The 12,995-nt window shown below is 40.3% G+C and overlaps 1 protein-coding gene across 1 annotated transcript in view; it reads right to left on the minus strand.

The window, feature by feature from the left end:
* Positions 1–296: 296 nt before the first annotated feature.
* Positions 297–12,995, minus strand: part of MCCC2 (methylcrotonyl-CoA carboxylase subunit 2) — a 79,887-nt gene continuing 67,188 nt past the window's right edge. The window contains 2 exon segments of the mRNA XM_032769590.2: positions 297–705; positions 10,842–10,927. Coding sequence (XP_032625481.1) covers positions 588–705; positions 10,842–10,927 — 204 coding nt within the window. The 3' untranslated portion in view covers positions 297–587.

Raw genomic sequence — 12,995 nt, forward strand, 5'->3', positions numbered from 1 at the left:
TGGCTAGCATCCATCAGATTCACTGTTAATTGTTTTAATTTCAGGTGATAATACACAAAAGTAATGTATGTCGGGGGGAAAAGACAACAGAGAAAGACCAGAATGCCAATGATTAATAGGTACGCAATATACAATTTCATGCTGTCTTGTGCCCATTGGCTGTCTTCACTGTAATTCTCTTCGCAGAAAAGCAGAATACGTGGCAGTGGAGGGGAGGTGGTTTGTTTGACTGCAAGAGTAACTTCCACAATGTGGATTTAAAAGGAGAAAACACGGAGAAACACCAGAAACAGAACTCATTTCGTGGATGTAATTTTAATGGTTAAGAGATTATAGCGATGATTCTCTGACAAACAGATCTAGCTTAATGCTGATAGTTACAATTTATTCACCCAAATGCCAGATTCAGTATTACAGAAATGATGTATGGACTGATCTCAGATGATATTAAAAAAATATACTTAAGCATGGTATGAAAATTGTTATATTAAAACTCTAAATGTATGAACTCCTCAGAATTACCTGTGTACATTTGATCTTTAACCTTGATTAACAATGTACAAGGGTGTTCTGAAAAGTCATTTAGATCACATCCTGAAAACTCCAAATTCTGTCTTTTTGGTGGGTGCATTTAGTGCTGCGCTAAGACTCAGACCCAAAACAAGTCTTGTATCAGCGGGGTCAATAATTCCATCGTCCCATAATCTGAAATTAGAACAAACAATAAAAGAAGAATTATATAAACAGTTTACAAGAGATAGGCTTTCCAACACACAGAAGTAAATACATATTTCTATTGGAGGGAATGGATAAAAAAAGGGCCAAATTCTGATTTAAGACAATTGAGCTACTTCCTATTTACTCTGATACAACAAAGCAAAATTTTGCGCCTACTTCTTTATTATTTGTATAATTTTTCTTCTAGATTTAACTATACAGTTCTAAATAAATGACTAGAATAATCTCTACCTACTTTAACTGGGATTATTCAGACTCTTTTTTCAGTATGAAAATAGCATCTTAAATTCAAGAGAAAAAATGTCATGAGAAATAAATGGAAAAGATCTTAATGTCATGAAAATGGCTCCTCATCCTGTTGGTAACTATATTCTAAAAAGTAAATTAATATAATTAATAAACGCTATTTGGCTTATTTTAGCTGTCAACTCAAGATGTTAAGTTATGAAAGCACAAAGATTTAAAGTGCTGGAGTATTTTTTTTTATGGACTGCCAACAATTATTTCACTAATCTTCTTTATTGAAGTCTATTTCTAAACAGTTGTAAATTAATCTGTGTCATAGTGAAGTCCCTGAAAGCAATGAATTCATAAAGCTATGCCACAGCAACAAAAAAAACCACCTCTGAATTCCAAACAACTAACCCTCCAATTGACAGACACTTCTGCACCTGCTTAATATTAAGCATGCAAGCAGCCCAATTTAAGTTAAGCACACATGGGACTGTTTGCACGGTCAGTGCCAAAAGACTTCCATCCCGTTCCAAATGAACTCCATAGCAAAAATTCCAAAAGTCCTAAAAATTGTATATGCTGTACAGCTACCTTCCCTAGGCACTTTGTTTACAACCAGATCCTGAAGTCCTACTGCAGCTAAAGTCCCATTTAAATCAATGTGAATTTTAACCAGCTGAGGGACTGCAACACAACATGAAATATCTTTCTAAAAAAAAAAAAAAAAAAAAAGATTCCTTTCTCCATGCCCAAAGAGAACAACTTATTTTGCAATCTTTTCTGAGATTATTACCCTGTTGTCATATCTGACAATTTTATTCTGTGTCTTTAAAATTACTGCTCTGCTTTTGGTAAATTAGTTTTTGAAAGTGATGTTCCTTTCATGTTGTTTTAAAACAATGGGTAGCCAACACTGAATTTTTAATCAAGAACAAAAATATTCTTCCCTTCTGGTTAAAATTTCAAGTTGTCAATTTTACATTGTTTGAGGATCAGTTTTTTTTTAAAAATCAAATTACACAGGAAACAAAACATTTAGCACACTTATCTCAAAACTAAAGAAGAGAATAAAGAGAAAGGCATAGTGTGTGTAAATAAGTACTCATGAGTCTTGGTTACCAATAGAAGTTTGCAACAATTTTGTAAATTTGTTTTAGTTTAGTATTTTTTGTTAGCATCACTTTCACCAAGTCACAACAAATAATTTTTAAAATATCTAATTACATTTTCTCTTTTACAACTTGGGTACACACAAAACAGGATATCCAGAAACTCACTTCTAGGATACTCCCAAGAAACAAACTATATTAAAACTAGCAAATATAAAAACTCAACAAACCTATTTTCTCTTCTCTGGATTTTCCAGTCTGAATCCTGTCCGCTCTCTGTTTGTCTCTATGGGTACATCTACATGACAGCAAGTCTCAAAACCCAGGTCAACTGATTCGTGCTCACAGGGCTCATGCTAAGGGACTAAAAATAGACCCTTAGGGAGGAGTCCAGGTTCTGAAATCTGGAGAGGGAGGCAGGGTGTCTGAGCCTAGCCCTCAGCCAGAGCAGTAATATTTACATTGCTCTTTTTAGCCTGAGTCAGTTGACCTGGGGCTCTGAGGCTCAAAAAGAGACGACATATACCCTGAACCACCCGCGACAATGTTTTTGATCCTTCAGGCTTTGGGAGCTCAGCCAAGAATTCAAATAGTTTTCAGAGAGTGCGGAAACTGTGGGATAGCTACAGTCGTCAGTCGCCCCTCCCTCTGTGAGCGTCCATTTGATTCTTTGGCTTTCTGGTACGCTTGTCTCAGCTCCTTACGTTTCACGCAGCACTGTGTTGAGTCTCTGTTGTGGCCTCTGTCCATCATGGCTTTGGAGATTTCTTTCAAATGTTTTGGCATTTCGTCTTTTGGAATGGAGTTCTGATAGAACAGATTCATCTCCCCATACAGAGATCAGATTCAGTATCTCCCGTACAGTCCATGCTGGAGCTCTTTTTTGACTGCATGGTCACCAGTGCTGATCAGTGCTCCACACCGGGCAAAGAAGAAATGAAATTCAAAAGTTCGCAGGGCTTTTCCTGTCTACCTGGCCAGTGCATCTGAGTTCAGATTTCTGTCCAGATCGGTCACAATGGTGCACTGTGGGATAGCTCCCGGAGGCCAATACTGTCGCACTGTGGCCACACTAACCCTAATCCAAAATGGCAATACTGATCTCAGCGCTACTCCCCTCGTCGGGGAGGACTATATATATCGATATTAAGAGCCCTTTATATCGAAATAAAGGCCTTCGTTGTGTGGATGGGTGCAGCATTAATTCAGTTTAACGCTGCTAAATTCGAAATAAACTCATAGTGTAGACCAGGCCGGAGACTAGTTTCCCTGGCATTTTTGTTTGGTTGGGTTTTTTGCCATGTAGATGTACCCTCTGGCTCCTATCTCCCAATGAGAGCTGCTAGCAGGGACACTTACGGCCACATGGAGTCACACTACCAGATCCTGTTGCAGGATAGCGACACACTGTCTGTGCTTGTTGTCATGTTGTCAGCACTTAGGATGTGATTCAGAAAAGCATCCCTACTCAGGAAAGCACTTAAGTACATATTTATGTCCTACTAAATTTGATAGAGTGTAAGCACATGCTTTGAGCTAAGTATGTGATTAAGTGCTTTTCTAAATTGGGGCTTTTAATAATAATCATTCATCAATTACAACCTTTTGGTGTATTTTAACAACAATATTACATTGAAAAATTAAGTGCTCAAATTAGGTGCTTTTTCTCCTTAAGCCACAGCAGTGAAATACAAAACAAAAGTATAATTAGAAAACTCTTGAGTTCAGAAGAGGTAGAGGACCAATCTAACTCGCACTGAAGTCAATAGCACTAGTGTTTCTATTAACTTTAATGGACATTATGTCAGGCCTTAAACGCTTCAGGAATAATGAATGTGTCCCATATCTATGCATAAAACCCCAGTTTAAGAAAATGTCAGTGAGAGCAATCTAAGATATACATGGCCAACATTTTGTAACATCAGAGAATACATGTTACCAAGAACACTTCAGCAGTTTTCACTACAAATTTCACATAAAAATGCATTAATAGAATATCAGGGTTGGAAGGGACCTCAGGAGGTCATCTAGTCCAACCCCCTGCTCAAAGCAGGACCAATCCCCAGACAGATTTTTGCCCCAGATCCCTAAATGGCCCCCTCAAGGATTGAACTCACAACCCTGGGTTTAGCAGACCAATGCTCAAACCACTGAGCTATCATTATTTTTATTGATTATTTTTATTACCCATTAGAACCTGATTCAGTTTTGATCAGCTTAATTTCTTGGCACAGTGGGATAATCACTGGGATATCTCAGTGAACTAGTTTCATGAGATCAAACCCTCAGTCACCCTGCTCTTCATAATCTTAAAAGGATAATAAAAATTAACTATTTATAGTGATTTCTCTTTGTTCTAAGTGTGATTTCATTTCAGTTTTCTGATAGTTACGTTTGTTTGGTCCTTCCGGAAAGGTCCTGCAGTATTGAGATGTACCTCACTATTTGGTGCAATGATTTTTCAATCTCTTTTAGTAAAACTATCAAAATTGAATGAAATATTTCAAATCCATTACAGAGGTTTAATGAAATTGTATTTTTTTGGGATAAGTTATATTAAGGAAGTGTTGCTGTCTCAAAGCAATTAACCTCAGAAGCCCAGCCTTACAAAAGGCTATTGCTGTAATAAAGACCTTTCAAAACCTTACGCACCTTTTTTTTTTAATAGAATACTCGTTTTTTGTAATGACAAACTAGCTTTTATTAACAGCCTCTAAGATTTTACTCCCTATAAGGTAAAGATTGCTTTGAAGGTCACCACTATCTTCTGCTTTTCTTTGTTTAAAGAAAACTGTCTTCTGTATTGGGACATAACATTAAACATCCTATTAAAAACCCAATGCTAGAACATGAATCACATCTATGTTCATAAAATATTCAGAACAGGGATTCTGAGTAAAAGAAACAAACAGAGTAGAAAAGAAAATGGCCCATGTAATTTGTTACAATGTAAACTGATTAAACTCCATTTGGAAACCTGTAAGCAGATTAATATAGTTCATTAAAAAGGGAGCTGGCTAACGACTCTCGTTAATTAAGACTGTTCAGAATGAAAGGTTCTGTTCAGACAATTGATTAAAATTTGATTAGAAAAGACAACTAAGGGGAAGTATATTGACATCCTGAAGATAACAAATTATAATTTATAAGCAAAATTGCATACACAAAGCAAATAGGGAAATATGCTTCCATTTTAAGACCATACAAGCATTTTTCTTCTTTACTTCCAAATTTATTGCTCAAGGGCCTCAAAGCCCACAGAGGTCAATTGAATGCATCCCACTGACTTCAGCGGGCTTTGAATCAGGCCCCAAGAGCATGGACTTCATACACATTTACCAACAGGACAGTGCAAGGTAGATTCAAACACTGCCTGTCTCATGCAGTGATCAAAATGAATTCAGACATTATCTCCACCTACAATCCCCTGCTCCCCTTATTGGAGGCATCTTGTTGGTCTGATTAGCACAAGACACTGCCAGGTTTGCAGAATCTAGTTTTAATTTCATGACCTGATGCCCAGCACTTGGCTGAGTTGATTCTCACTTGACTACTCAGGTGGCAAGACTGATTGCCATGTTTGGAGTAAGGAAGGAATTATCTCCTCCCAAAAAACTGATCACTGCACTGAGGAAGTGGATTACTTTTCCTTCGTATACTGTAGCATGTGACATTCAGTAAACATATTGTTATGCCTGCATGAAGATTTGTTGGCTAATGGAAGCAAAGTGTCTCTAGCCCATACTTCATGCAGGGGAAACATCAATTTCTGCAGTGCTTGTAATAATTACTCCTGGGGGAATTCTGCGCCACTGCGCATGCGCAGAATTCATGTCCTCTGCAGATTTCTTTGCTTCTCTGCAGAAAACGGATTGTATGACAGGGAAGCAAAGGCAAGCTGCAAGAGTGGTCATGCACCCCTCCCTAGCAGCACATCGTTTCAGGCACTTGAGCAGCCAGCAGAGAGGTAAATCACCGCAGGGCTGGGAACACCCCAGCCAGTGGCTCCTACCCAGCGCTGGGATCAGCTGCTAGTCCCAGCTGAGCTGGAAGAGGGAGAGGACAGGGCTTCCTCTTCCCCTGCAAAGAATAAATAGGGCTGTGTCAGAACCACCCTCAGAAACCTCCCCCCGGCTGAAGGAAGTTCAGCATCCTCCCCTGCTTCCTGCACCTATCTGTCGTCAGCCACAGAGGGAGGGGTCAGTGTAGAAGGAGTTGCTCCCTCATCTGCCCAACCCCCATGTATCTGGACCTCCCATACCTGGACCCCCTGCCAAACCTCACCCTGTATACCCAGACCCCCCCTCAGCCCTCCATACTCAAACTCCACCCCACTGAACCTCAACCCCTGCGCAGCTGGATCCTCCCTGCAACAAGACTTCCTTCCTCCAGACCCCAATCTCTGCACCCAGACCACCCCCTACTGAGCTCCCTGCACTCAAACCCGAACTCTGACAAGCCCCATCCCCCTGAGCCCTCACATCCAGACCCTCACCCCACTGAACCGCAATTAGCTGCACCCAGACTCTCACCCCCTAAGCCCCACTCCCCCAGCACCGAGACCCCCCCACTAAGACTCCCCCCACCCAGACCCCTTGCTGAGCTCCAACCACCTTCACCTGGATGCCCCTGTAGAGTCCTACTGCCCCTCCACCTGGAACCCCTCCAGTGAGCCTCTTTGCAACCAGATCCCTTCATGCCTAGACCCCTCACTGAGCTGCCTGCACCCAGACTGTCCCTCGCAGAACCCTCTCACCCCACACCTTGATTCCTGTATACTAAGCCCCTCCACACTTGGATCCTGTCTGGTTGAGCCTGCCTGTCCCACACCTGATGCACCTGGCGCAGAGGGGCAGGGGCCCAGGGTAGTTCTGGGGCAGGCCCAGCTGTTGTGCAGGTCTGGGTTGTGTGCACCCTCACCACTGAGTCCGTGTCCCAGGGATGGGAGGGACTGCAGGGTGATCTCCCACCTTCATGCAGCCAGTAGCCTGTGATCCCACTGCCATGCTGGAACCTCTGCATTTATTTATTGACAAATAAAACTTGCAAAATTTTAAAATACTGTGCACAGAACTTTTAATTTTTTGGCACAGAATTCCCTCAGGAGTAAATAATACTTGATATCATTGGTGACTGGACTAGGCCACCAAACTGCAAAAATAGTAGTGTAAAGCTTAGTGTCTTAATCCAGTATTCCAAACTCTGAGATCTTACTGAGGAAAATGAAGTGTATGAAGGAAGTAGGCATACAATGACATGATTGGGGGGGACAGGTATGAATACTGGGCACAGTTAGAAGACAACCCTATTAAGGTGCACAATTCTTTCCCCAGGAAAAAAAGAATAGGTGGGAATTGAGGGCTCCCAGACCAGTATATTCAGGGTCTTAGACCAGGTCTGCACTACAGACTTACATCGGTAGAACTACGTCACTCAGGGGTGTGAAAAATCCACATCCCTGAGCAACATCGTTATACTGACCTAACCTCCGGCGTAGACAGCGCTATGTTGGTGGGAGAGCTTCCTCCATCATGGAAGAGATTAAAATTATACTGACAGGAGAAGCTCTCCCATCAATGAAGGAGCATCTTCACTTAAGCGCTACAGTAGTACAGCTGTGCTGATGCAGTGTTTTATGTGTAGGCCTGCCCTTAGACTGTAAGGTCTTCAGCCCAGACAAGGAACCTAACTTTAGGCGTCCTTTAAAAAAAAATCTTCACCTAATTCTTCAGTCAAGGGAGGGCAGATTGTTTGTTTGTTAATAAAATACTGTCCCAAAATGAGCTAGGAGTTTCACAGTCATAAAATAAGACAAGTGTCTGGCCTGAAAGTGTCTCCCACTGAAATTAGACCACTTATTTAGATAGCCAAATATGGGTTTGGGGCCTAAATTTTTCAAAATGACTAGTTATTTTAGGTAACCCAAGTTGCAGGAGCCTGACTTTCAGAAACTGCTGAGCACCCTTTAAGATGTCACAAGCTAGGCACCCAAAAATCACTTGACCCTTGAGAATGCAAACACCTATTTTTAAAAAGTGTGGGCCCTAGGCTAATATCTAAATCTCTCTCCTTACACATAACTACTGCTCTAAATATTAAAAATGAGCTGTGGGGTGTTTTGGGGAAAACTGAGTTGTTTTTTACATCACAACTGTACACATGTTGCATGCTTAATAAATGCAACAATTTTTCAGTCCTCAGTAAAAAGAGATTATGAATGAAATTCCAGTTGATATTAACAAAATCAAAGAGTTCATTTTCTCCTCCAGGAGATTAAGGCTTCGGTCTAAATACAGATACCCTGACTGTAATTTTTTAATGTAATTAGTTCAGTGAAAAATTCTTCTTCTTACAATCCAATCACAAAAAATTAAAATCCTTACTGTAATTTTTCTCTCTGCCTGAGGGATAAATCCGAGGCTTTGTAAGAGTGACATAGGTACAGATTCTCAACTGGTACAAAACCAAACTAGCTCTACTGATTTAATGGAACCACACTGATTTACACCAGCAGAGGACCTGGTCCACAGTCTCTATCGACACTCAGAGCAAATCTTACAAAACTTCAATTTGCTAAAAAATAGATGAAGCGTGCAAGCCATCATGTCACTGATCAATACACATTAGTAATAGCTTATGACTTCATAAATAATACTCTAACCTGAGAGTAAAAAAACCAAACAAAACAGATTGCTTTGTGTCTACATAATTACTAGGAGATGACATATGGATAGAGACTGCTTAAATATAGGAGCTTAATGCTTACAAACATCTGTTAACATACTTTTATTAAAGTGGTTAAACTGATCACATTTACAATTGTAACAATGCAAATTTACCCCTGCTGACAGTGTGTGTCTGGAATTAAAGAATTCTAAGCACACTCTGTGGATTTACCAAAAGAGAAACTTCTTGCTAACTTTTAGCATAGTCTATATCTTTATTCAAATATAATCATTTATTTACTACCATAAGAAAAAGATGAAAGTAAATATAATACTTGGGGTCATTGCCAATAAAAATAATTTATATAGTGGACAACAGTTTACTTAAGGTAGGGTGTAGGAATCACTGGTGAGAAAAGGGTAGGAGCAAATTACTTGAGTTTTAAGGAGAGATTTGAAGGAAGACACCAGGGGTCACAATATAGGCCCACTACAGCTAGCTAGTTAATCAGAACTTGTAAGACTTAAGGAATAGACAATTAGATCTTGTAATAATGCTTGCTGTTAACTGTGGTGCAATTCTTTTTATAAGCTGTGTACATTGCCATTAGTGAAACTGAGAACAAGGAGAAGCAGGCAGCATGATGAGAGATAAGGCAAGCCAGGGAAGAAACTACAACGGTCCCATATAGCAAAAGAAAGAGAGAGAGACGGGTATAAGGAATGGTTAGGAGTAGTGGAAACAGAAACAGAGGCCTGGTCTACACCTAAAAATTGGATTGACCTAGCTACGTCACTCACAACTGTGAAAAATTTTGTGCGCTGTGTGACATATTTAGTCTGCCTAACACCCAGTCTTCCATTGACTTAACTACCGCCTCTCAGAAGAGTGGATTACCTATAATGACAGAAAAATAACCCTACAACACTGTAGCAAGTGTCTATGCTGTGGTGTTAAAAAGAAAAGCTGCAATGCCATAGTTGTGTCACTGCAGCATCTGTAGTGTAGACATAGTCAGAGATATAAGGAAAAATGACGTAGTGTTGTGTAAGAAAGGACAAAGAACTTGAATTTGATAGCATAAGGGTAAGGAACCCTTTAGAAGGATTCACTGGAGGACTGATGTGATCAGAAGATGATTTTCCGGTCAGCATCTTGAAAGACTTGAGTGATGAGAGGCATGAAAGAGCAACAAAAATGATTTACAATAATAAATGCAACAGAAGATCAACACATGCACAAAATTTTAGTGGTGGCATCAGTAAAGAATTTGGTAACATCAAAAAAGTAGTATCAGTCATTATCAAGATGCTAAATACGGGGTTAGAAGTGGAGAGAAGTGTAAAAAATTTCACAAGATTGCAGTATATATGCTCACTATAAAAGGAAAAGAGAACACATTATTTGTATTTTATGGTATGTGCCCTATTCCAGAATAGCGTGCCCATATACTTGATCACCTCACCTCAAGAAAGCTATAAAAAGGAATTAAAAAGAATCCAGGAAGGACAAATAGTAACATGCTGTGGTTTACATGAAAAGGAAGGTTGCAAAGACTATGATCATTTAGCCTGTAAGGGCATTTGACTTAAAAGGTATTTAACTTTGAATTAATAAAGCAACATCCCTTTATCCAGTGCACTAATATAACCCGTGGAAGGTCAGATATACACCAATACAAAACTGGACACAAAAAAAAGTGGGTAAGTTTATCATCCTTGATGTTTATAGCTCTAAAAGCTACAACGACATAAGAAAACAAATGTCATGCTTCATAGGGTACTATGACCATCTGCAGGAATCTGTAAAGAATCTCCCTCTCCACCACAGCCCCACCTATATAGCAGTACACAACTAACTTGTGCATTCTGGAAACATACGCCTTCCTTTAAAGCATCAGGTACTGGCTGCTGTCAGAGACAAGATGGAACCATGGTTTGGATTGCATAGTACCTGTGGACACTGAACAAAACCCTTGCTCCAGATTGTTTTAAACTGTGTGTAACTGGTCTGTTGTTCAGTATTAAGATCTAAAACGTGTTAACACATTCTGGTTATATCATCAAGTTCCGGGAATAGTCATTTATATTTTACCTTGCACTGGAATAATAAGGATTTCCCTCCTCTTCAAACCTCCTAATGATTGGCTCCTTCAAAGCTGCTTCATCTGCCTCAGATAACTGTAAGGAATAAAGCAAGTAACTGAACACTGTCTATACAAGAAATTCTTCAAAATACCTACTTACACAAGGACATCAGATCCCCACCTTCAACAACAGCCAAGAAGTGACTTGCTAGACTATCTCCAGAGACAAGGTCTTTTATTGGGCCAACTACTGTTGGTGAGAGAGACAAGCTTTCGAACCACACACAGCTCTTCTTCAGATCTGGGAAAGTTACTCAGAGCATCACAGCCAAACGTGAGATGGAACAGACTGTTTAGCAAAAGTAAAAAGCACATACAAAAAAAGGGGGTTAGTGGGTTACAGATTGTTGTAATAAGTCATAAATCCAGTGTCTCTGTTCAGTCCGTGATTTTCAGAGAGTCTAACGAAGTCATGAATTTAAGCTCCCAGACTCATCTTTTGAAAGTGTTGTGCAGGTTTCCTTTGAGGATGAGAATGGATAGGTAAGATATAGAGGGATCACTTTGTGAAAAAAGTGTTCACCCACAGGTGATAGGGTGTTTTTGTTTTTTATCATTTTCCTGGGTGAGTTCATTAGAGAGCATAGTGATTGACTCACTTAACCACATAGTTGATATTGGGGCATTTAGGTATACCACATATTGTAATTGGCATGTGTAGGATCCACGGATCTTGAGAGGTGTGTTGTGGGGGGTACTGATCATTGTAGCAATGGAAATATGTCTACAGGTTTTTCTTCTGTTGTTCTGGCCAGGTTTGGTGATGTTTTGAGTTCGTACGTCCTAGTCTGTGGGTAGCTTACATCTGATTATGAGCTTGGAGAAACTGGAGGGCTGTTTGAAGTGGGACTTCAAGAAAGATTTCTTTCAGGATGTGGTCCCCATTGAATATAGGTTGTAGTTTGATGATATCCATATGAGTTACAGTATGGGATGACAAGTGACAACTATGGGTCGGAGGTTGGAAGGAGTTCTATTTCAGTATTGAAGCACGCTTCTCCCAGGCTATTTGGGTGGCCCATTCCATGATGTGATCTACTTTTCTAATGGAGTGTCCTTGTTTGGTGAAGGCAGTTTTAAATGTGTTAAGGTGTATATCCCAAACTTTCTCCTCAGAGCATATTCTGTGATATCTGAATGCCTGGCTGTAGATAACAGATTTCTTGGTGTGTTTGGGGTGGTTACGAGATATATGAAGCCAGATGTGGTGATCTGTGGGTTTCTTGTATATGATTGCCTGTAGGGTTTCATTGCTGAAGCTGACTGTGTTGTCCAGAAAGTTTGTGCTAGTGTGGGAGTGTCCTAGAGAGAGTTTAATGGATGGGTGGTGGTTGAAGAAGTTGTGGTGGAAATCTAAGAAGGAGTTTTAGCATCTGGCCAGAGGATGAAAATATCTTTTTTGTATCTCAGGTAAATTATTTGTTTCATGGTGCATTTATCAAGAAATTCTTCTTCAAGGTGGCCCATGAAGAGGGTGGGATATTGGAAAGCCATCCTAGTACCCATGGCTGTTCCCATGGTTTGGAGAAAGTGTTTGCTATTGAACATAAAATTGTGATGGGTAAGGATGAAATGGATGAGTTTGGATATGTGTTTGGGGTGGATACCTAAGGGTTGTCCATTGTCTTGCAAATATTTGAGGCAGGAAGCTATGCCGTCATTCTGAGAGATGTTGGTGTATAGGGAAGTGACATCTATGGTGGAAAGGATGATGTTCTGAGGGAGGTTGCTAATGTTTCAGAGTTCGTGGAGGAAGTCAGTTGTATCCTGGCCCTTTAGGTGGTGGTTAGTTTGAGGATGGTTTATAAGAGTCCCAATATTCCTTCAGTAACAGTGCCATGGCCAGATACAATGGGTCTGCTCGGGTTCCCTGGTCTGTGTATCTTGGAAAGCATGCAGAAGGTCCATGGGGTAGGTTCGTGGGTGATGAATTAACAGAGTTTCTCCTGGAGCTGTTTGGGGAAGGATTTGATGATATCCTTAAGTTGCTGGGTAAATTGCGGTGCGGGGTCTTCTCTGAGTTCTTTATAGTAGGTGATTTCAGACAGTTGTTGGTTGGCCTCATTAACGCAGCATCATGGTTGAGGACTACAATGGCATCC

Source organism: Chelonoidis abingdonii, chromosome 6, assembly GCF_003597395.2.
Source record: "Chelonoidis abingdonii isolate Lonesome George chromosome 6, CheloAbing_2.0, whole genome shotgun sequence".
Lineage (NCBI taxonomy): Eukaryota > Metazoa > Chordata > Testudines > Testudinidae > Chelonoidis > Chelonoidis abingdonii.